Source organism: Theropithecus gelada, chromosome 1 (assembly GCF_003255815.1).
Source record: "Theropithecus gelada isolate Dixy chromosome 1, Tgel_1.0, whole genome shotgun sequence".
Classification (NCBI taxonomy): domain Eukaryota; kingdom Metazoa; phylum Chordata; class Mammalia; order Primates; family Cercopithecidae; genus Theropithecus; species Theropithecus gelada.
Genome location: NC_037668.1, coordinates 25,388,575 through 25,411,945, shown reverse-complemented (window position 1 = coordinate 25,411,945; position 23,371 = coordinate 25,388,575). Strand labels below are relative to the sequence as shown.

Sequence of the window (23,371 nt, the reverse complement as noted above, 5' to 3'; positions counted from 1 at the left end):
GCCTTGAGTCAGGTATGGGTGCGGAGGACATTTCCAGAGGGGACAGCTAGGAGGAGACTCTGTTCCTGCACATACCCCTTCTCTCCTCTTTCAGCTCAGGAGGCCTGACTCCATTGGAAAGGCCTGAAGCCTCAGGGGAAGGTGGGCTGGACATTCCTGGGGAACCTTATGCCCTGGGATCAGGATTAACTCTTCAGAGCCTGGCCACTCTTCCTCCCAAGCCTGGCTTCTCCTTCCTCTTCCCCACTTCCCCCAGGGAAGGAGGCAGCAAATGAGTGGTGAGGGGAGCCCTTGGAAGCTGTAAATGAGGTGACTGTTGTCACCTTGAGGATGTGGCCAGGAGGAAGTGAAGTTTAACAGGTGCCTAATTACAAGTCCCGCTGGCTATCCTGTGCCACTCTTAGGACAGGGAAGAGCTTGGGTGAGGACTCAGTAATGCCCAGCTAGGCCACCCTGTCACCCCGCTAATTAGGGTTCCTGGGACTCCTCCCCAAGGCGGGGACCAGGCCCCCTCCCTCCCATAGAAATAACTCCGGCTGCTCCCCAGCTGGGCACTCATTGCACCTTCCTGCCACCCCGGGCCGTGTCTGGGCCCTCAGCTCCCCCCCCTCCACCCACCCCCTCACACCCACCACCACGACCCCACGGGATATCCAGCCCAGGAGGAGGAAACACGGAGTCTAGAAACATGGGAGTTGGAGGAGCATTCCACCTTCTACTCGTGTGCCTGAGCCCAGGTACGGGGCTGGGCAGGGGGCAGGGATAGCCAGCATGAAGCCAAGTGGACAGGAAAGGGGCAGTGAGGGCTCACAGCAGAGCCTGGGGCTGCCTGAGATGCCTGGCAGAGTGCTGTCCACCCTTGCCCTGCTGCAGCCGGGTGTGGGTATTGCCAGGGGACCTCTCCCCAGGAGACCCTGTGCCTGAGGTTCAGGGTGGGTGTCTGTGGTGTGGAGGTCTTTGAGTGGATCTTTATGTGTCCCCTGTTGGGCTCACACATGTGTGCAGGTGCCCTGCAAACTTGTGCTGTGAATAGGAGGAGAGGGATGGATTGCTCTGCAGGAGCTGGGGTAGGAGGGAGGTGAGCACGGGCGTTGGGTGAGGGCTCAGGAGGAGCTTGGGAAGGATCAATTTTCATCAGACTGTGTGCTATTCCCAGCGCTACTCCTTCTCTCCTAAGGCCAGGGCCAAGGGGCAGGGGAGTCGCTTGCCTTGAAAGGGCAAGAGACTAAGTCTGGTGTAAGTCTGAGTGCTTGCTTCCATCATGGCCAGTGAGAGCTCAGGCCTGAGACCACAGCCCTGGGCACCCTGTGCTACGGGAGGGCCGTGCCCCACTCCAGGATGAGGCCTGAGGGTGGCGGGGATGGAAACTCCAGAGACTTCTTACCCCACCGGGACAGGTCCACAGGGCAGGGCTCAAGTTTGGACATTGTGGCTTCCTGCTCAGGTTGGGGCAATTTCCACCAAGGGACATTCTATGCTGACGTGGCTGGAAATGGCTGAGTCCCTCCTGCGGTCTGGATTTGGGGTGAAGGGGCATGAAGGAGGAATGTGGGAAGACAGGGCGACATTTTCAGCCTTTGTGTGAGCGTGAATGTGTATGTGAGTGTGTGGGTGTGTGTGCCTGTGTGGGAATGAGGACATTTCTGGCAGGATAGCTGCAGCCCCTCTCTGTCTGGTGAGAGCAGGGCTGGCAAAGTCCACTCGGAGGCTCCAGCTGTGCTGTGGGGACCTGGACTTCCCCCTGTATGGTGTGTCAGTGGGTGTGTGAGGACAACTCAACGCTGGCTGCATGAACACATCAATACCCTCAGCTGGAGCCGCCTTTTCTCCCCTCCCTTACCCCCAGAGGGAGGGTCAGGAGTTCTGGAAGCACCTTGAAGATTCAGAAAGAATTTACAAGCAGAGAGTAGGCACCACTATTGAGATGACACCCCATAAAGCATGGCCAGCTTTTGTGGGGGCAAAGAATCACCACTGTCCTCTTCCTTGGAGAGTCCATTGTGATTCCTCCATTCCTGTCTCTCCACAAGTCTCCCATCCAGCTCTCTCTTCCACTTTGCCTTTCTTCCCTCTCTCCGGGCTCTCCTCTCTCATTCCCTATAGTACTTCCTTAGTGCTACAGCAAAAGGAATCAAGGTGAGACATTAGGAACAACCTCCCAAGGAGAGGGAGGGGTGAGAAAAGGCTGGAACCCTTGGGAGGAGGTTGAGAAGACTTCTAAGGAGATAGAAAAGCCGGGAGAGGCTCCCTGGCCTGGGACAATTGAAGAAGCTCTCAGCCTGGTGCAGGGTGGAGGTGCTTTTCTTGCACTGTCGCTCCCTCCCAAGCCCCTCTCCCAGAATGCTTACCCTCCTGCCCGGCAGGCTCCTATGGCATGGAGAGAGTCCTTCCCTGCGTGGGTGCTTCCAGCGGTGCTTCTCCAGGGTGGAGCCTCTGCTCTCAGCCGAGTTCTGGTTCATCCCTGGCTTGCCTTGAGCCGCCTCAGGATCTGGCAGATGGCAGCCGGATCCTTATCTCAGGAATGAGCTGTTGTTCTCTTGGCCTGGAGCTGGTAGAGGCATCACCAGGTCCCGTTACAGGCCCAGCAGTCAGCCTGCCTGCTCTGGGTCACCTTGGAGTCTAGCTGGGTTAGGACAGAGCTGATGACCCAGCCAGTGTTCCTAGCGGGGAAGTTCAGGGATCCCTGAGGTGTTGAATGTGTCGAGAGGGCCCTTGCTGGCCTCTCTGGAGCCAGGCTAAGCCTTCCTGGCAGGGTTTCCATGGATATGTCTGGTCTTGAATGAACACACACAAGGACTATATGAACACACGGTGGGTGTGTCTTTTGAATTAATATGTTCTGCGTTTGTGTGCAGATTGTGTCTGTGTCTGTATGAATCTAATAGTGTCTGTGTGTGTAGGAAGATGGGGTCACATAGGTATGTATCTGCATTTTGAAGGCTTGTAACAGTGGGCCATGTATCAATTTGTTTGCCCGTGACGGTGTAATTGTGTGTGTGTACGTGTGAGATCTCTATGTGTAAATGTGGTCCTGAGCCACAGAATGACAGAACAGAATGACTGCTGAGATCTGGGGCTGTGACTCCAGAAGACATATTGACTCAAAAAAGAACGCAGACAGAGAGTGTGTGAGGCCTGGTGAGGGGCCTGCAGAGGCAGGGTTGCTGGAGACTGGGAGGTGGAGTGCAGAGTGTCCAGGGTGGGGCCCTGGCTACGCCCCTGCCCCCCCCCCCCCCCCCCCCCCCCCGGTCTTATCCTTCTCTAGGTCCAACCGGTTGGGGATAGGCCTGCCTGGGGCTTCAGGGTAGGGAGGGACAAGAGCTCAGTCCCGAGCTCCTGGGTCCTGGGATCCCAGCTCCTCACCCAGGATTGCCTGCCACTGACTCAGTGGCAGGAGGGGCCTCACTGGGAGCCAGCTTGTGGGGGCGGCTGCATGTGAGCCACACAATCACATAAGAGGAAACACACACAGTCCACAATGCTGTGTAGTCAAGAAAGACTCACAATGTCCTACAGATAGCTGTGGCCATAGTCCCAGGTGCACACCATCACTCACTATCACACATGAACACAGTCAGGCTCCTGGTCACAGCTGTCCACTGTCATGCACAAGCACACACTGTCACTTTTAAGCACTTACATAGCCTCGCATGGTCACACATCACTGTACAAAACCACACAGAGGCATACAGCCACAGACACACACTGTCATACACAGATACATATAGACACACTTAGTCTTTGGCTTCTCAGGCTGAAGAGGAGTCGCAGAAGCCATTGTAACCACCCTGTTGCCTCTGGACACGAGGAGTTCACTCAGCCCAGACAGAGCCCAGATAGGTGACATTTAATCAGCCAGGCTCTTCCATCAGAGCATTTAACAACTCTGTGTGTACTCCATGCCTTCACACACACACAAACACATCCACACTATCATATAAATATATAATCAGACATGCTAGAAGGTCATGTACATGAATATCCTCATAGTATACATAAGCAGTCACAAATACTCATAAGCATACAATGTACATATGTGTACATATTCATATGTGCATATAATCATATATACATACAAGCATACATAACAGCTACATATATAACAGCTATATGTATAGCTGTTATATGCCTAAGACAATTCATGCATACACACATACACACCCACTAAGAGCAGCCCTCCTTTTTATGAAAGCACCCCTGACCTCTGGGTGCAGTGAACAGAGAATATGAAGGGAAGGGCTGACATTGACTCCTCCTGAAGCCCTGGTTCTGCTCCTACCACTCCATCTTCTCTGCCCTCCCCCTAGCACTGCTGTCTGCTGTGCGGATCAACGGGGATGGACAGGAGGTCCTGTACCTGGCAGAAGGTGATAATGTGAGGCTGGGCTGCCCCTACGTCCTGGACCCTGAGGACTATGGTCCCAATGGGCTGGACATCGAGTGGATGCAGGTCAACTCAGACCCCGCCCACCACCGAGAGAACGTGGTGAGTGCTGGGCACAGGGATCTCCTTCCTCTGTGCTTCATGATGTCTACCTGTTGGACAGCCAACATCCCAAGGGGAGAAGACTGACTTTGAACCTCCCCCAAGGCCTCTCAGGGAATGAGGCAATGGGGATGAGAGCTCTGCAATTGTGAATTAAGCTAGCCAGTCAGTCTATGTCCTCCCATCCCATTCTAAAGGGAAGATAAGGTGTAGTCTCTGCCTTCAAAAAGTTCCCAGTCTGACCATATATTTTTCCAAGTGCTTGATCTCACCTGATCTCACCAGTTCTGTAAGAGGTCAGTGGCTCAGGCATCATTATTCTCATTTTTTTCAGCTGAGAAAACAGAGTCTCAGACAAGTTCAGTGAATTGCCCAAAGCAGCCAACCCACATGGCCCTCCTTGGCCCTGCCTGTTTCACCACCTGTTTTCCTCTTCTCTTCACAGTTCCTTAGTTATCAGGACAAAAGGATCAACCATGGCAACCTTCCCCATCTGCAGCAGAGGGTCCGCTTTGCAGCCTCAGACCCAAGCCAGTACGATGCCTCCATCAACCTCATGAACCTGCAGGTATCTGATACAGCCACCTATGAGTGCCGGGTGAAGAAGACCACCATGGCCACCCGGAAGGTCATTGTTACTGTCCAAGGTATGGCCAGACTCCTCTGAGCTCCTCTTTCCCTGGCTTCAGAGCCAAGGGCAGCTTGGCCACCTTGAGCCTGGCTCTGTCTCTTGGCTGGGCCCTGGCTTACCATTGTCTGCCTCCTTGCAGCACGACCTGCAGTGCCCATGTGCTGGACTGAGGGCCACATGACACATGGCAACGATGTGGTGCTGAAGTGCTATGCCAATGGGGGCTCCCAGCCCCTCTCCTACAAGTGGGCCAAGATCAGTGGGCACCATTACCCCTATCGAGCTGGGTCTTACACCTCCCAGCACAGCTACCACTCTGAGTTGTCCTACCAGGAGTCCTTCCACAGTTCCATAAACCAAGGTGAGAGGGCACTGGGCGAGGGTAGTGTGGGGATGAATGGAAGATCGGGAACTCTGGGATCTGTTGGGGTTTCCTTGGGTTATCAGTGCCATCAAATCCCCTGTGGGCGACCCTCCCTCTGGGCCTACCCCAGCAGCTGCTATTTTATTTTATTTTTTTTGGGACGGAGTTTCGTTCTTGTTGCCCAAACTGGAGTGCAATGGTGTGATCTTGGCTCACTCCAACCTCTGCCTCCCAGGTTCAAGTGATTCTTCTGCCTCAGCCTCCCGAGTAGCTGGGATTATGGGTGTGTGCCACCATAAGCAGCTAATTTTTTTTATTTTTAGTAGAAATGGGGTTTCACCATTTTAGCCAGGCTGGTCTCAAACTCCTGACCTCAGGTGATCCGCCCACCTCAGCCTCCCAAAGTGCTAGGATTACAGGTGTGAGCCACCATGCCTGGCCCAGCAGCTGCTATTGAGAGGAGATGATAAGGCAAATGTGGAGAGTCAGTCAAAAGTACTATGGTGAATTTGGAGGGAGCATGGTCTCAGACAGAGCTGGGCTTGAATCCTGGCTGGGACACTGACTGGCTCCAAGTCTAAGGCAAGTGGCTTACCCTCCCTGTGCCTTAATTTCTTCATATATGGAAAGGGAATACTAATATATACCTTTCATGGTCATGAAAGCATTAAATGGGGGAGGTGTGTAAAGCTCTCAGTACATAGAGAAGCTGACGATATTCAGTCAAACAAAGAATAATAGAGCTAGGAGGAACCTTAGAGTTCCTCTTCCCCTGGCTTCCCCTGTCCTCACTATACAAAGGAGACCAAGGCTCAGAGAGAGGATATATTTCCCTAAGGTCAGAGTGAATTAATGGTGTCTCTGTCTTGCTGCTGGGAGAGAGGTCCTTTCTTGCATCTCTTTCACAGCAGGGGAAAGGTGACTCACCTGGAGAGTGGAGTGTGTGTGTGTGTGTGTGGGCGTACACACATGCATAAGCCTTCCCTTCTTCCGGAGTGGGTGTCCCATCCCCCACCCCACAGGGACTGAGGTTGGGGTGTGAGCTCTAAGACCAGGTATTTCTGCACTTCACTTTCAGGCCTGAACAACGGGGACCTGGTGTTGAAGGATATCTCCAGAGCAGACGATGGGCTATATCAGTGCACAGTGGCCAACAACGTGGGCTACAGTGTTTGTGTGGTGGAGGTAAAGGTCTCAGGTAGGTGCAGCAGTCTAGAGGGCTGGGTGGTTGGGAGGGTTGAACTGGAGGAGGCTGGGCTCTGGTTTGGAGCCTCAGCTGCTTCTGCCTTTCCACTGCCATCCATTTGCCAGTGGGGGCTCCCAGTCCCTCTCCTACAAGTGGGCCAAGGTCAGTGGGTACAATTACCCCTACCGAGTTGGGTCTTACTTCTCCCAGCACAGCTTTCACTCTGTGCTCTAGAGCCCAGAGCGACTGGAAGCGCTGGGAGAAGCATTCTGACACAAGGGGTTAACTTGCATCTCCCCATATCTTCCCCACTGGGTGTCCCAGGGCTAAGAGTCCCCCTGGGTCCCTCTCCCTCTTTCCCACTAACCCCTGCCCTGGCACCTCCTGGTGCTGGTCCCTCAGGCTCCTGCCAGGCTGTGAGAAAGCCTGACCTGCCTCCACTTCTCTCCACAGACTCCCGGCGTATAGGCGTGATCATCGGCGCCATCCTGGGCTCTCTGCTCGCGCTGGGCTGCCTGGCCGTAGGCATTTGGGGGCTCGTCTGCTGCTGCTGCGGGGGCTCCGGGGCTGGCGGCGCCCGCGGTGCCTTCGGCTACGGCAACGGCGGCGGGGTCGGCGGAGGGGCCTGCGGCGACTTGGCTAGTGAGATCAGGTAAAACCTGATGCATGCTGCGTGCTGCTGTGCGGCAGGGAACCGGCGCCCTGCCCACCTCACTCCTGCCTGCCACCGGCCGGCTGGGCCCCCCACCCCAACCCTGCCCGCCATCGCCACGGAGTGCTGGGACTGCGGCATGTCGACCTGCCACCCAACGCATGGCTTTTCCCTCCCCTTCCCACCCTAGTCTTCACCTCTGCTCCCTGCCTTCCATTTCCCTCCTATCTACGCACCTGTCTGTCTTGTCTAGACTGTAAGCTCCTGGAGGGCAGGGCCTATGTTTTTTCACGTTTCCCCTGTACTGCGCCGGTGAGAACTCTGACATGATTATTTAAGATGAACTACTAATAAGAATAGTGCTAATAACTTATATTAGAAGCAAACTAGAAATAAAAATAGAACAAGTCTAGTAGTGCTAATGATTGCAATGCCTCGGGGATGGAGGGAAAGACGGAGAAGACTGAGGGGCAGGATGTGAGAAAGAGAGATTGCTCGTGCAAGGTCAGGGTTAGCTAAGGAAAGACGAAGAGGAAAAGCAGCTCCTTCTGGATCTCTATTTGAAGCGGTCGGCCGGCGAAACATCAGAGAGGGTTTGGAGGGGCCTGGAGGGGGCTGCCTGCGGAGCTGTCCAGATACGCGTGGACAAGCCCTGTCTGGAGGATGGGGATGCTGGCCCCGGGACCGCTGCAGGGTCGCCGACCCAGGAAGGGGCACAAAGGAGAGTAGGTCGAGGCCGAGGGAGAGAGGAGGGCAGGTGGAGAGAGGCGAGGGCAGGTGGAGGGAGGCGCGGGAGACGAGAGGTTGCCAAGAGCCCTCGGCTCTGCCCAGGCCTTGCCCACGCCGCGCCGCGGAGCAGCCCGCTCACCCGCCCGCCTGTTGTTTTCCACAGAGAGGACGCCGTGGCGCCCGGGTGCAAGGCCAGCGGGCGCGGCAGCCGCGTCACCCACCTCCTGGGGTACCCGACGCAGAACGTCAGCCGCTCCCTGCGCCGCAAGTACGCGCCTCCGCCCTGCGGTGGCCCCGAGAACGTGGCCTTGGCGCCCTGCACCGCCGCCGCAGCTTGCGAAGCGGGCCCCTCCCCGGTCTACGTCAAGGTCAAGAGCGCGGAGCCGGCCGACTGCGCCGAGGGGCCGGTGCAGTGCAAGAACGGCCTCCTGGTGTGAGCGCGCGCGCCGGGCCGGGCTGCGCCCCGGCCGGGCGGAGGGCGCGGGGCTCTCTGTCCGCAGCTGGGGACACGTCGGGGCTGGGGCCGACCTCGCTCGCCCCAGGCTGCCAGGCTGCTGAGGGTGAAGGTATTTCCCTAAGGAAATGCGTAGGGAGGCAGAGCTTCCTCCCTAAAAGTGGGAGGGGGCGGGCGAGGGCGGAGGAAGGCGATCCCGAGCCTTCTCCGCACCCCCGGGACCGAAGGTTCGGGGGAAAGGGAGGGAGGAGGCTGAGTGTCCTAGAGCGGCTGAGGCCGGAGGCCCGGAGTCCCCAGCCTAAGCAGAGGGCCCCGGGGGCCGGGTGGGCGGGGGTCTGTCTGGACGAATTGTTCTGTGTGTGAGGTCTGAACTCTGAGGCAGCAGTCTTAGCACAATAAAGAAACATTGAGACGGGAGTCCGAAGTGGCTGTCTGCGTTCCACGGAGGTTGGGCGTGGGGTGGCTAGCCCTGCCCAGGGCCCGGGAGGGTTGCTTCTGTCGCTCCACCTCGACCCCGCCCCTCTCCTCCCTCCTGCTTAGATACCTGGCAGTCAGAGCTGGAAGGGGCCATCCAATGCTACTCCTTTCAACAACATACCAAGTGCAGGTAAACGGAAAACAAAGACAAAAAGAATTAGCTCAGAATCTCTATGACCGTAAAATAAACTATTTGAGGAACTGGCAAGGTGCAATACACTTGCCATTTCTAAATATTCAAAGTTTTACACATGTCAAGATTTCCTGTTGAGAATAATGTGCTCTGAAGGTCTAGGGAGTCTTTGTATGTTGTTGAAAGCTAAAAGGAAACTAGTCCTTGGATCACAGAAGGCACAGGCACCCGGTGAAACAGAAACCAGGACATGTGAAAATAAGACTACCACCTGTTATATTAAAAAACTAAGTGCCACAGTTGTAGGGTGCTGGGTGAAGTGCAGGAAGGAGGGGGAATAATATTTATATAGCGAATATGATGGAACTCGGATAGTATGGTAAGTCCCTTCACCTAGATGCTGCTGGTGTTTTAGAACAATTATTTTTTTTTGTGTTTTTTTTTTTTCACTTGTCTACAGTTGGTCAACTTGTGCAGAGCCCATCCACAGGAGATGTTTGAGAAATACCAAGTGAATGAATGTGGCAGCATTACTTTATGCTAGCAAAAAAAAAGTTTTTAGATATTTTACAGTTACTACCTTATAATAGAATATTCTGTGGTTAGAATCTAGGCCTTTCTGAGATCCAGCTCCACGTTCTTACACCCTGAAGTGGTCAGCCACTCCTAAATAGGGATTAATTGAGCTATTCAGTATTTACCAGCACTTGTTTTGTTAAACACCTTGTCGTGATATTTACAATGTATTTTGGGGGATGTTTTAGTCATTTTTGGTTCAGAAGTGGAAATCAATAAGCACTGTTTCTTTTAATAGGCATGAGACGTCCTCTCTTGTTTAGTGAGGTGGGGAGTGCTTAATCGAAGAGTAATGTTTGAGATAAAGTTCCAAGGATATATTTGCTAAGCAAACAGTAAGTAAAGTGGGCAATGTTATAGATGTTCCTTTGTTGATAAAGGTACCAGGTGGTCACACAGCAAGGAGGGGGATGCAGACAAGTAGACAAGCTCTACTAATCCTTCTTTGTTCGACATCATCTCTGTTGGGCATTGGAATCTACTTTCCTAATGCAATTCCCACTTGCCTATGATTTAAGAATTTCTAATATGGAATAGAAATGATTAATAGGAGAGGCTTGGCTGGATTAATTTCCTGTGCTGAGCAAGATTAAACTTAAAAAAACAGTTAGGTCCATCCTAAATGCCCAAGATTTAAGAAGGAACCTCATAGTTCAACTGGTATTTGATGAATGTGAATGATTTTGTATTTGATGAGCTCGTGAGGACAACATAGTGATGCAGGGGAGTAGGTGTTTGTATATCTGAATTTTCTGGGCTGTCTGTTTCTCATTGTATATGTAATTTATTTGTATACCTATTTGTAGAGTTCATTTTAGTTAGATTATTTGTGCTTTGGTAGCAAAAATACATTTGAAAGGGTAAGTTCTTGAAGTCAGCAGTTTCATGTCTGCTATGAGACATGTATCAGGAAAAGTAGTGTGGGTTCTATTATTTCCATGCTAAAACTTGGATGGTGTTACCTTACCACTTTGGTCCCTTGTTTCAAGGATGTTAGAACTTAGCTTAGACCTCCCTCAGAATCCTTTTGGACTTTGGGCTTCATTTGTTTGGCCTGCCTTGTTTTTATTTGGTCATCCTTCTTGATTCTTTCATACTATTTGTTTACACTTAACTCTGGAATATTTTGGTGGTTGTTTTCAATGTACTGTAGGTCTTTAAATTGGTTTGTAATGAATTATTGAGGAGAATAGCAAGTTGTTGACATTATATCTGACTGTAGTAACATTAGAATATTTCCATTTCAATTTGTTGGGCAATTTGCTCGTGAAAATATAAGATGTTATATTTAGTTCTACCAAAACCAGGATCTCAATATTATTCTTCTGGCAGGTTGCTCTGTGTGTGTGTGTGTGTGTGTGTCTGTCTGTCTTTGATTTTTTTCCTTCATATTTTCCCCTTAATTCGGTGTCAGTCAATACTGTCACTGTTTCACATCCATTGTCACATAAAACCAGTCATCTCATTCTCCCAGGCCCCCTGTCCTTGGGAAGGGATGTGCAGTCTGCAGATATTAGTGATTTTACTTAGCTGCATGAGTTGCTGGGAAAGGCCTTGGCTGGATTTATAATGATCTGTGTTTACTGAGCATGATGAAGCAAAGTTCAATATTATTACTCTGAAGTCTGACCTAAAAAAAAAATCCTGCTCCTTCACTATACAGATAGGGAAACTGAGGCCCCTCAGGCTGGACTTTAAATCCCCAATTCTACTTTTTCATTTTATTCTAGAAGGTCAGATGAGAGGAAACAGAGCTGTGTCATGGATGACCTCTAAATGTTCCCTGACGGTTCTTAGCATCCTTCTTTCTCTTCCCCTCATTGATCTATTCCTGACTTCTTTTATCTCTTTCAGAGGTATGCCTTCTTTCTTAATAGCCAGGAAGGGTTTCAAAGTCATACTCTCTGGTGTAGAAAGACCTTCAAGGCCAGCTAGCCCAGCTCCCCCTTTTGGTGGGAAGGGGATTGGCATTTATTGAGCACCTATTAAGTGTTAGGTGCTTTTCGATTTTTTGTCTTATTTATTCCTTACTTTAGTCCTATGAGGTTGTATATTATCCCCATTATACAGATGAATAAACTGAGCCTCAGAGGGATTAGGTATCTTGACCAAGGCAACAAAGAAAATAAAGATAATTCAGGATTTGATCTAGGCATGTTTGGTTCCAGGACAGCAGGCTGTTTCTCTGGTATTTGAATTCCTTCTATAGCATTCCTGACAAAGGGTATTCAACCTCTTCTTGACAACCTCCAGTGGCAGTTCACTACCTTCCAAGGCAGGCCACTTGGCCTCTCACTGTCAATATTCAACAGAACATTTCTCTGGAACCCGGTTTTTGTCCCCATATAGCTTTTATCCCTTGATCCAAGTTCTACTCTTAGGGACCCCAGAGCATTGTATTTCTAATTCAGCTGCCTCTAGTGGACAAAGTGGTTGCACTCCATACAGGATGGCTGCAACAGGGACACAACTGGACACTTGTCTGGTCTAGTTGGTGGGAGGTGTTCAGAAGAGCACAGTACTTCAAGGTTGCTTCGTTCTGCTTTCCTTTCCCCAGCTGCCTGCTTGTTGAGAGCCCAGCCTCTTTCTTCTCTCTTTGTCTCTTTTCTTTTGAGGAGAAGCTAGTCTTCCTCATTTTTCCTGCTCCTATTCTAGGGTCACAGGAGGTGTGGGGTGTGCATGGGCCTCAAAGTGTCTTTAGGAAGCCCCCAAACCCTTGTTAGTAACACATAACTAGGAAACCCTCAAGATGCCTTGGGTATTTGCAAAGGGGTGATGGCATTGCCAACTCTGCTTTTATAGAGCTTGCTGGGAGATATGAGAGACAGTAATGAGGCAAAAGGAACTAGAGACAACTGTCCTGGGGGTGGGAAGGTGGGGAGTTCTTGGAAATGGGAAGGAAAGGATGTTAAATAAGGAGAAGAGCAGGGAACTCCAGGAACCATTCATCCCTTCATTTATTTGGTCATATTTATGAGCACCTATAAGATGACTTGTCATAGATGAAGAGATCTTCAGCAGGGCACTGTGCCTGGCATACTTTTGCCCTAAGGCAGGGGATGATATAGGACGATGTGGAGAGGGTGCTCCCAGTCTGAGGAGCTTCCAGCTCAGCTTCCTGCAAGGTGCTGAGGGACAGAGGCAGCCAGCTGGCTGTGCAGGTTGTTGAATGATATCATCTTCCCCATTCCAGGAGCAAGGAAGCTATGATCAGACTTAGCCTCCATTTAGGGGGTGGGACCAGTGAGGCTCTGGCAAGAAAGGCTCACTAAAAAGCAGCAAGAGAGATTTTAGAGAGACTCTGAGAACAACTTGCTGTTCGGGTGAGTCAACAGGGAAGGTAGCGAGTTCCTAAATCCAATGCTGAGATCACAGTACTTACTTACAGTAACTGTACTTGTGACTGTAAGTAAGTCACTGTACTTGTGACTGACAGTCACTGTACCTACCACCCCAGGAGAATAAGGGAGGGAAGTTTCTGTTTCAACAATTTTGCTTCAGGGACACCTTGGTGTTTTTTGTTCATTTCTCCTGCATGAAACCTTGTTCAGTGCTGGAAGAGAGCACTTGTGGTGACATATGTTCAACAGTGGCTTTGGGAGTAGGGTGTAGGGTGGGGTAGGGGCTGGGAAGCCCTGATTTATAGCCTTTGCTGATTTCCATGATGTCAATGCTTCCACTATGGCTGAATTCAAGCTACCAACACGATGTGACTGGCATGGAATTGGGAGAAATGTTTGGTAGCACATGATTGTATGGTATTTCCATGATACAGATACAATGGAGGAAGTAAATAACTTTAAGAGCTTAGGTAATAGTGCACTGTAGTAAAGTCATCAGGAAGCAATGAATTTTGAGTACTTATCAACTTTGTTTTAATATCATTTAGTTATAAATATATGTAATTTACTTTTTAATAATGGCTGCATTTAACAACTGGCTTGGAAAAGTTAGGTGGACCGTGTCACCCCAGGCAAGCAGAAGGCTGGGTACACAAGTGTTGCCTTAAGCATGGAAATCTCAAGTACATCTTGATTTTTCTCTATTTTTCTAGAGAGATGCAAACAGCACAAAGTTATGCTACTTCTATTAAATACTACCTCAATTGTCCTCATCCTACTTCCTAGTTCCACCTTTTCCATCTCTCCCCCACCTTGCTGGAGCTGAATTCTGGTTCCCCAGGTCACTGAAAAATTACTGAGAGAATTTATATCCCCTTGGTTCTGGGTTTCTCTTTCGGTAGCCATCAGAAACCTGAGTTGGCATCCAAAGAATTTGCATACATTTGTCTCCCAGGGCATCCAGCCATAGGAAATCTATTCAAGAAATGCTCGTGCGTCCTCATTGTCTCAGTTCCTTCTCTGACTCTCTTCCCAGGCTCTAGGAAGTCATCCTCTAGTCATCTTCTCTTAAGCCCCTAATTCTCAAGACCATGAGTCATATGGAGTCCCAAGGAATTTTCTTCTGTGTGCTCCTCTTTGACTAACTATTACCACGCGTGCTGCTCAATTACATTTCACCTACTCTAGGCCCAGTCAAACTGTGGTGACTCTGGGGAGGGGTTAATAATAATAATAATAATTATTATTTTGCCTCACTGGAAACAAAGGAGTTTTGGGAATTACCCAATCATAATCCTTCCAGAGTTAGAAAAACTACTTCACTCCTATGGGTTTAGGTTGGGGCCTGCCTGGAGGCAGGGGACTGAATCTGTAGCCCTGTCCCCTAAGCTGCCCAGGGAGTCTCCTCATGGCTCGTTTCCCTGATTTGGTGGGAACCTGGGAAACCCCTGCTCTGGAGTTAACAGTTAACACTCTGGAGTTAACTCAACATTCATTCAGCCCATCTGGGGTAACAATTTTATTGATTCCTGGTGTATGGAAACAAAACCGATTCCATTCAGTTCTTTGTAGTTAGGTTGGGAAGAATGTGCAGCAGAGGGGTGCATGGGGGATGTGGGAACTTGCAGACAAGGTGGGGATAGTGGCTGCTTTAGGGAATCTGGAGGAGCTGGGTGTGATCATTGTGGTTGCTGGTGGGGAGTGGACAGGATGGCCTTCTGCCACCCGTCTGTGGCCATTGCCCTCCCCAGTCTTCTTAGATGCATTTTAGCAGGATGGGCAGGATGGGACACTGAGCGCCAAGGAGGAGACTGAAGCCTTGACAAAGGCAGGACACTGAGCAGAGGAGGATGGGGTGAAACTGCTGATCACATTGTCACAGAGGCTGAGTTTGAGGTGATAGCGGACTCCTGTGTAGGTTTCTTGAGGAATTAAAGAAGGGAGGAGGAAGAAAACTTGTAGTACATATTAGTAAGTTAGCCATGTTCCCATCTGTGAAGAAAAAAAGCCTCAGTTTTGGAGCTAGACAGATGTGAGTTTATAGTTATTTAATAAACTTTCAAAGCCTCAGTTTCTTTGTCTGTAAAATGGAATAGTAATAGGGCTGTTTTGTGTGACAGGCATATTACAGAGCCTGGAACATACGGCTCAGCAAATGGTTGATCCTCAACCCTCCACATCCCTAGAATGTAATTTCATCTCCCCCTAGAATGTAATTTCATCTCCTACAAGAGGACAGGCCTGGAGGTACGGATCTAACCACACAGAGGTCAAGGGCAGAGGCTGGGGGAGTGGGTGGTCCACCGGGAGGAGAATAGAGAATGAAGAATGAAGCCTTGGGATTGAACTTGGAGATGGCTCACCATCTTGGGGAAGAGGCAAGGAGTCCAGGAAGCCACCAGTAGAGAAGGAGGAGAACCAGGACTTGCCTCTGAGTCCTGGAATCCACATGCCGGTGTGAATATTGACAGGAATCCTCATTAGTAATAATAATCCTAATGATAACAGGAAGCACCTGAAACACAAGCTCGGCAGGGTCACGGAGTCAGTCTGGGGATAAGCTGCCAGAATCCTCAGGGTGGCCCCCTGGGCCAGGGTGTACCCTCCCGTGCCCTTTCCCATCTGCCTGCCCTCAGTTCCTGGCACTCAGGTCCCCTGTGGCCTCCCTCTGGGCCCAGGGCTCACTGTGGTGCCCTCTGTAGCCCTGACTTTGACAACCCCTCCCAGGTGGAGGGTCCCTCCTGAAGGGTTGCCACACAACTTTCCCAGAGCTGAGGAGGGACCTCCCTGGCAGGTGGGAGTTGGGGGACACATAGATTTTCTTCACCGTTTTTGGGAGAATTCACTCAGCCTTGGAAGTGAATTCCTTCAGCCCAATCCAGACCCCACTTCCGGCTTGCCTCTGGCCTGGGAAGCCTCCTCCTGTCAGTCCCCTCAGACGCCCCTGGTCTACGCCCCTCTTCTGCCTGGATGCCATCTGCAGCCTCGTGACTCTTCCCTGCAGTCACTCACCTGAACTGGCTCCTGTGTCTCCCCAAATGTTGGGGTTGTGGCTCCAAGTCCCTGCCTCAGCCCCATCCCCACCTCACCTCAGCCCTTTGCCGAGGCTGGTCCGTGAAACTCCCGTACCTTTCTCTCCTTGTCCTCTTTCTTCAGAAAGGCAGACTGGCCTTACCCTGTCCTCTTATCCCAGTCTCTTGCCTGCTCCTATACAGTGTTTGTTATCCTCACCCTGTCTTGGGAGTGTCCTGTTGTCCTCCCATCTCCGTCAGGCTAGAGTTCCCCTGAGAGCAGGGGCCATGTCTCTTCCCTTCTCAACATCTACTTTCTTGAGGGCTCAGAATGCCTCTCTGCGCTGACCTGTCCTAAAATTAGTGTGGTGGAGGAAGTTTGTATTAGAGACTCCTCCCTCAGCTTAGGAGTCTAATGACAATAGTTAATGCCTGTGGTTGCCTCAAGGACATGATGTGGAAAAATGCCACATATATCCGCCCAGATCCTTCTCAGAGGTGCATGTGAACATTGCCCTCCCCAAGCGTGTTCATCACCTGGTGAGCAGAGTCAGCAAGGGCCTGGGGAACAGCCTCACTGGTGGTCTGGGCCTCCCAGGGATAGGGCGTGGGCCATGCCAGGCTCAGCTCTATAGGACAGGTCATGGTTTAACAGACTCTGTTGGAAGCTCTTTCCTGTCCCGCACGCAGGCTTCTCACTCACAGTTTACTAAGGACTTAAAGGTAGGCCATGTTTGTGATCACTGCCATAAAAACATTGAGCAACAGATCCTTGGTCAGGAGCCTAACCTGCTATTACAATGTTGTTCCTGTGGGGAAATCTGCTTCTGTCTTTTCAATAAACATTAGCCTTCCCGAGACTGCAGCACACAGTCTGAGAAAGTGAGGAATGAGGATGGGAATAATCTCCTCCCCAGCCCCCCACCACGTCTCTACCTATTCACCTAAAACCTGCATGCCAATAATACCAAAATTTATATACCCAGGCCAGCCCTCTCTCCTGCACTCCACACTCACATACCTGCTTAGATGTTTAACAGATGTCTCAAACATAGCATGTCCCAGACACTGCCTCTACCCCACCTACTGTCTTCCCTGTCTCAGCTGATGGAGACTCCATCCTTGTTTAATTCCTTTCTCTATTTCACCATTCTCCCGCCACATCCACTGGGTCAGGAGGCTGAGCAATATATTGGGTTGAATCATATGAAAATTGTCATTTTTGTAAGTTTAAACACAGTCAAATACAGGTAATTTCATACAATTCAATCTAATAAAGGAAATGTAAGATGACTTGAGGAAGAAAAGTCATCTCTTCTGCTGCTCTGACTCCACCTCCTATAAGGACAACTGGGACATTCCTATAACCTAGTAGATGTTGGCAGAGCTCCTTCAACATGAACCTGGGCATGGAGGGACCACAAGACAAGAGGACCTCCCACAGCACTCTCAGTCCACACTGGTCGGGGGCCATGGTGTCCTGGTCAGCTTCTCTACCACCTGGACTGAATCCTGCCTGCCCAGCTCCAGAAAGTCCTGAAACATTCAGGAACCAAGGTTCAGAATGGCAGGGAGTGATGGAACTGCCTCAGTAGCCATGGAGAACTGTCCTTGATCCCAACCCCTCTGAATCTAATCCACCTCATGCCTTGTCCTGCAGCATTCACAGCCCCATATAGATTGTGGAGGTGGGGCCCCTGATGCTGTCTGAGGAGCCTTTCCAAGCAACAGGGGCAGTGACTTGGACAGGCAGGCATGGTCAGACACAGAAGGGCAGTGCATCAGTCACTCCAAAGTTGCTGGCTTCATAGATACCAGATTGTATCTATCGGCTTTGCCTTCATTGCAAATCCAGAAGCAAACCCTTCTCTCCTGTTACCTCCCAGCTCACAGCCACCCTCATCTCTTGCCTGCGTTACAGCAGCAGCATCCCGACTGATTTCCCTGCTTCCTCCCTCCCACCTTCAGTTCATTCTCAGCAGAGAAGCCAGAGGGATAGTTAAATCATTCTTCTGCTCAAACCCCTGAAATGACTTCTTAAGATCAAATTCCTTACACTCGTGCTTCAGGCCATCCATGTCACTTCTCTGACCTAATCGATCATTCTTCTTCCTGGTTGTCTCCCCTGAGCATCACTGGCACCTCATTGTTTCTTGAACACCTTAGGGTCCTTGTTCTGGCTGTTCTCTTTGCCCAGAATGGCTCTCCTCCGGATTTCCCAATGGCTTAATTCTCACCTCCTTCAAATCTTTGCTCAGTTTTCTCCCTCTCAGTAATGCCTACCATGGCCACCTTGTTTAAGATTGCAGTACCCTCCTGCCTACGCTCGTCATCACACTTATCCACCTCCTACTCTGCTTTTTTTCTTTTAATCTGTAGCACTTATCCTCCTCCAACATGCTATAACATTTATTTGTTACGGTGATTGCTAATTGACTTGTCCCCGCCTTTCTGTAAGCTCCACAAGGAGGGACACAAGGTAGGGATCTTTGTTTTATTTGCTAATGTACTTAAGCTCCTAAAAAGTGCCAGGCATATGGCGTACACTCAATAAATATTGTTTCCAAGAAAGAAAAGGGATGGAGGAGACAGACCAACTGCAGCAGGAAGAGCTAACCCCCATCCCCAGGAGGTGAGACTTTAGTAAGGAGCTGCCTATCTCCTCCTGTGTGGCCAAGAGGTCCCTAAGAGGTGTAGAAGTTTGTCTGAACCCAGCCGACTGATTATACTGCCTGGAAGGGGAGATGCAGACATGGAATCTCTTGGCCTGAGAGTTTCGCCTTCCTCAGTGGAGGGGATATCTGGAGAATGCCCATTTTGTCCACCTGCATGTTCCCTAACCTTGAGTTAACCACTTCGTTACAAAGTGTGTTTTGGCGATGTGCTTACTGAGTGTCACCGGTAGGACTGGGTGTTAAACCTGATCCGTCTAGGAACATGGAGCCTTCCAACTGAGATGATTAATCTCATTTAGAAAAATTAAAGAACAATGGACACAACTGTTGATTCAGGCTCATGCAAAGCTGGGAGAGTTGATGCTAAGAGACCACTTGAGGGAAAGGCTTCTGAGAGGAGGAGTGCCTGGGGCTGGGCCTGGAAGTGTTGGTTGGAGACCAAGATGGATAAAGAAGGATATTCTCAGCTGGGAGGCAGGGGGAAAAGCCTGGTTAAAGGGGCAGAGTGCATGAGTATGTCAGGGGCAGGGGACAGACAAGAGCCGAGTCTGTCTGGAATCGAGGGTGCTGAATTGGGGCTGCCAATAGCTGAGTCATCTCCATCTCAAGGTCTCTGAGGTCTCAGGTTGGCTGAAAGGGAAGGAAGTCTTCCAGCTGCTGTGCTCCCCAGCAGGGGTGGGCTGAGGGACAATCACGGTATCTATGAAGCCAGCAACTTTGGAGTGACTGATGCACTGCCCTTCTGTGTCTGACCATGCCTGTCTGTCCAAGTCACTGCCCCTGTTGCTTGGAAAGGCTCCTCAGACAGCATCAGGGGCTCCACCTCCACAATCTATATGGGGCTGTGAATGCTGCAGGACAAGGCATGAGGCGGATTAGATTCAGAGGGGTTGGGATCAAGGACAGTTCTCCATGGCTACTGAGGCAGTTCCATCACTCCCTGCCATTCTGAACCTTGGTTCCTGAATGTTTCAGGACTTTCTGGAGCTGGGCAGGCAGGATTCAGTCCAGGTGGTAGAGAAGCTGACCAGGACACCATGGCCCCCGACCAGTGTGGACTGAGAGTGCTGTGGGAGGTCCCCTTGTCTTGTGGTCCCTCCATGCCCAGGTTCATGTTGAAGCAGCTCTGCCAACATCTACTAGGTTATAGGAATGTCCCAGTTGTCCTTATAGGAGGTGGAGTCAGAGCAGCAGAAGAGATGACTTTTCTTCCTCAAGTCATCTTACATTTCCTTTATTAGATTGAATCGTATGAAATTACCTGCATTTGACTATTTTTAAACTTACAAAAATGACAATTTTCATATGATTCAACCCAATATATTGCTCAGCCTCTAAGAATCTGTTCCTTTTAAAGCCCCTCTTCCCTGATAATTAAGGACCAATTAACTTCTGACTTCACCCTAAAACTAACTCTTTTTTTTTTTTTTTTGAGACAGAGTTTCGCTCTTGTTGCCCAGGCTCGAGTGCAATGGCGTGATCTTGGCTCAACACAACCTCCGCCTGCTGGGTTCAAGTGATTCTCCTGCCTCAGCTTCCCAAGTAGCTGGGATTACAGGCATGTGCCACCATGCCTGGCTAATTTTGTATTTTTACTAGAGATGGGGTGTCTCCAGATTGGTCAGGCTGGTCTCGAACTCCTGACCTCAGGTTATACGCCCGCCTCGGCCTCCCAAAGTGCTGGGATTACAGGCACGAGCCACTGTGCCCAGCCAAAACTAACTCTGTATTTCCAGGTTTGGTAAATGGCACCTCCATCTGCCTCTTTACTCATGTCAGAGACCTCAGTGTCATCCTTGACCACTCCCTCAACCAAGGATACTAAGTCTTGTCTATTCTATTCTACCTCCTAAACATGCACTGAAGTCACCCACTTCTCTCCCTTTCTCTCCCCACCTTTATTCCAAGCTATGACAAGCTATGATGGTTTCTTTGTAGGATTCCTGCAATAACTTCATTTTCCTGCCTTCACTCTCGGAACCTTCAATCCATTCTCCACGCAGCTGCCAGCATGATCTTTTAAAATGCAAGTCTGATTGTGTCATTTCCTGTCTTAAAGCTCTTCAGTGGCCGGCTTTTACATTTATAATTAACTTTTAAATTTCTCCATGTCCTATCAGACCCTACATAATCTGACCTCTGCCATCCTCTCCTCCCAGAGTCCCTCCTGCTCATTGCCCTCTGTCCCTGGGGACCTTCCCTCAGATGCTTACAAGGGCAGAGATCTTTCTAGAAGGGCTTTTGTAGATGCTCATTCCCAGCGTGGCAGCTCCCCCACTCTTTGCTTTGCTGACTCCTCCTCTCCCCACTGGCCTCAGCTTGACTCTCCTTCCTCAGGGAGGCCCTTCCCTCTGTCCACCCACCAGCTATATTTTGCTCCCTTGTTATTCTGGCTCTTGGTTTTCAACTATTTTCTTCTATAGAGATTAGCACAGTTTTAATTAAACATTTGTGTACATTTGTACAGTGTCTGTCTCTGCCTGACTAGTCGGCAAGCTTCATGAATGCAGAGACTCGCCTGTCGTGCCCACAGCTCTATTCCTAGTGTGTCTGGCATGGAGTGTGTACTCACTAAAGACGTGCTGAGAGAATGAGTGCCGTGGACCCGTGAATCAGTCCTCCAGGAAATCAGAGCCCGCTGTCCCGAGTGTGATTCCAGACCCACATTGCTGTGCTCATTTTGAGCTGCAGTGAGAGCTGGGGGTTTCCTCTTAGTCATGGGGGAGGTGTCCGGTTCAGGGGGTGGGAGGGAATTATGATGGAAAAAGTCCAGGGGGAGGGGTCCCCATATTGAGGCCCACCGACAACATTTGTAATTATAAGTTGAGTTAACACATTATTACGTAAAATATGTTCTACCCTCCTAGCTTGACAAATATACCTTCACAATGCCTTGGAAGGCTGGGTTTGGATTCAGAAATCTTGGACTCTTTGGGGTTTCATACCAGAACTCCCAGCATAGGAAGAACTGGCTCCCTTGCCCAGGCCTTAAATCGGATCCTTTCTCTTCTCACCTGCAGTTCCAGCCCACACTGCGAAGAGCCTTGTGCCCACAGCTGTGCACATCCCGAGCTTCCTCCACGCCTTGTCCATAAACTGCCCCTCAGCTACCCTCAGACTCAGGGTACACGTAGGCATTTTAGCCCATCTTCAGAATTCCCATCTGTATTTCTGAAATGTGATCTAAAAGGGGGAGAGGGAGCTACAGGTGAAAGCACCGTTGTCTCCTTGCCTATGGAGGAGAGCCAGAGCTGCCCTTCTGCAGTACAGGCCAGGGCAGCAGCCTTCTTGCCTTGCTGTAGGGGTGATATTGTCTGTGCTTGTGGCTTCCTGGGGTAATTGGATAGGGAAGGGACCGACAGGCATCCTGTTAGGCTTGTCCTTTCTAGACGCAGCCTACAGAAGAATAAATGCTCCATTAGCAGCTGGCTGGAGCTGGCTGAGGCTCTGGCTAGTGACTCTGGCCTCTGGTGTAGGCTTCCCTCAGATGAGTGCACAGATGAGAACTCTACCTTCTCCTGACTGCCCAGGCCTCAGGACAACAAGTAAGCCAAGAGCCTCAGGCCTTCCCTTGTACTTCTTGTCCTTCTCCTGGGAGTGACCAGGCCTGTGGTCAGCCCTTCTGCCATCTGCCTCTCTCACGTCCTCAGGCGGAGGCATCCCTACGTGTGGGGATCTGTGCTCCGTGCTCAGGAGGGATCTAGCACCCTGGGTGTGTGTGGGGGTTGTTAGGGATTTTCTGGGACTGTTAGGCTGTCAGGTTTTTATCAATGAGGGGCAGGAGGGATCCCAAGGTATTTTTGAGCAGGGAAGAGAGAGGTCCAGGCTACCAACTGGTTGTATCTGCTTTGCTGGGGGGTGGGAACGGGGGTAGTGGCTCCCTGGCCTGGGAGCAGGACTGCAGTGAATATGCTGGAACTCTGAGCTCCTGCAGTTAAGCCAGCTGAAGGTGGGCATATGGTTGAGTGGGTCAGCCAGCAGACAGAGCTCCGACCTCTTCGTTTTCTCTCTGGTTAGGCTGAGTTCAAATGACTTTACCTGACTTTGGAAGACTCTTGAGGAGGCTAAGCAGGCCCAGCCAGTGGGTACAGGCTTGAAGACCAACAGGGTGGGCTGGCAGACAGGACAGCATCAGCATCTCAATCCAGGTGTCCCAGCCAGGACCACCCCAACCACCACCAGGAGAATGGAACCAGCCCCCAGCCCTTGTGAGCAGCTCTCCGTTTTCTGCACTATCTCAAGGGAAATCTGAAGACAAGCTACCAGCATGAGATGTCCTGGTGTTCAGGCAACACAGTTAAACAAAAGTGTGATGCTGCTGTGGGAAGGCCTGCCCCAGGACACTACCATACCATGCCATCTTCTGTTCCTGCCAGCTGAAGTTTTATTCCCGGGCAATGCTTTCTCCTTTTACCATTTCCCCTGGGACCCTGACTGGCTCTCTTTGGGGACTGAGGTCTTACAGGCCAGGAGGTGCCTTTGAGCTCATGTTAGGGGCTGTGTCCCTGTGAACTCACTGGAATCCTTTGTTGACACACTGCTTTCTTACCAGTCTGTGAGCTCTTTGAGGGCAGGGCTTGTGGTGCTACTATTTAGTAATTCCTGTATCCCAGTTGGTGCTGACACATAGTAGGTGCATAGTAAGTGCTTATTGAA

The 23,371-nt window shown here is 50.6% G+C and overlaps 1 protein-coding gene and 1 non-coding gene across 2 annotated transcripts; both read left to right on the top strand.

Moving 5' to 3' along the window:
* The first annotated feature begins 559 nt into the window (after window positions 1-559).
* VSIG8 (V-set and immunoglobulin domain containing 8) lies at window positions 560-8,919 on the top strand. The gene is made up of 7 exons (XM_025394785.1): window positions 560-737; window positions 4,308-4,486; window positions 4,932-5,133; window positions 5,257-5,478; window positions 6,560-6,679; window positions 7,121-7,319; window positions 8,212-8,919. Exons 1-7 carry the CDS (start codon window positions 689-691, stop codon window positions 8,483-8,485), a joined length of 1,245 nt encoding a protein of 414 aa, XP_025250570.1. The 5' UTR covers window positions 560-688; the 3' UTR covers window positions 8,486-8,919.
* Window positions 8,920-11,248: 2,329 nt separating this feature from the next.
* Window positions 11,249-11,315, top strand: LOC112616225. Its single transcript, XR_003117596.1, has one exon. It is a non-coding gene; the product is annotated as a small nucleolar RNA SNORD64 (small nucleolar RNA).
* The last annotated feature ends 12,056 nt before the right edge of the window (window positions 11,316-23,371 follow it).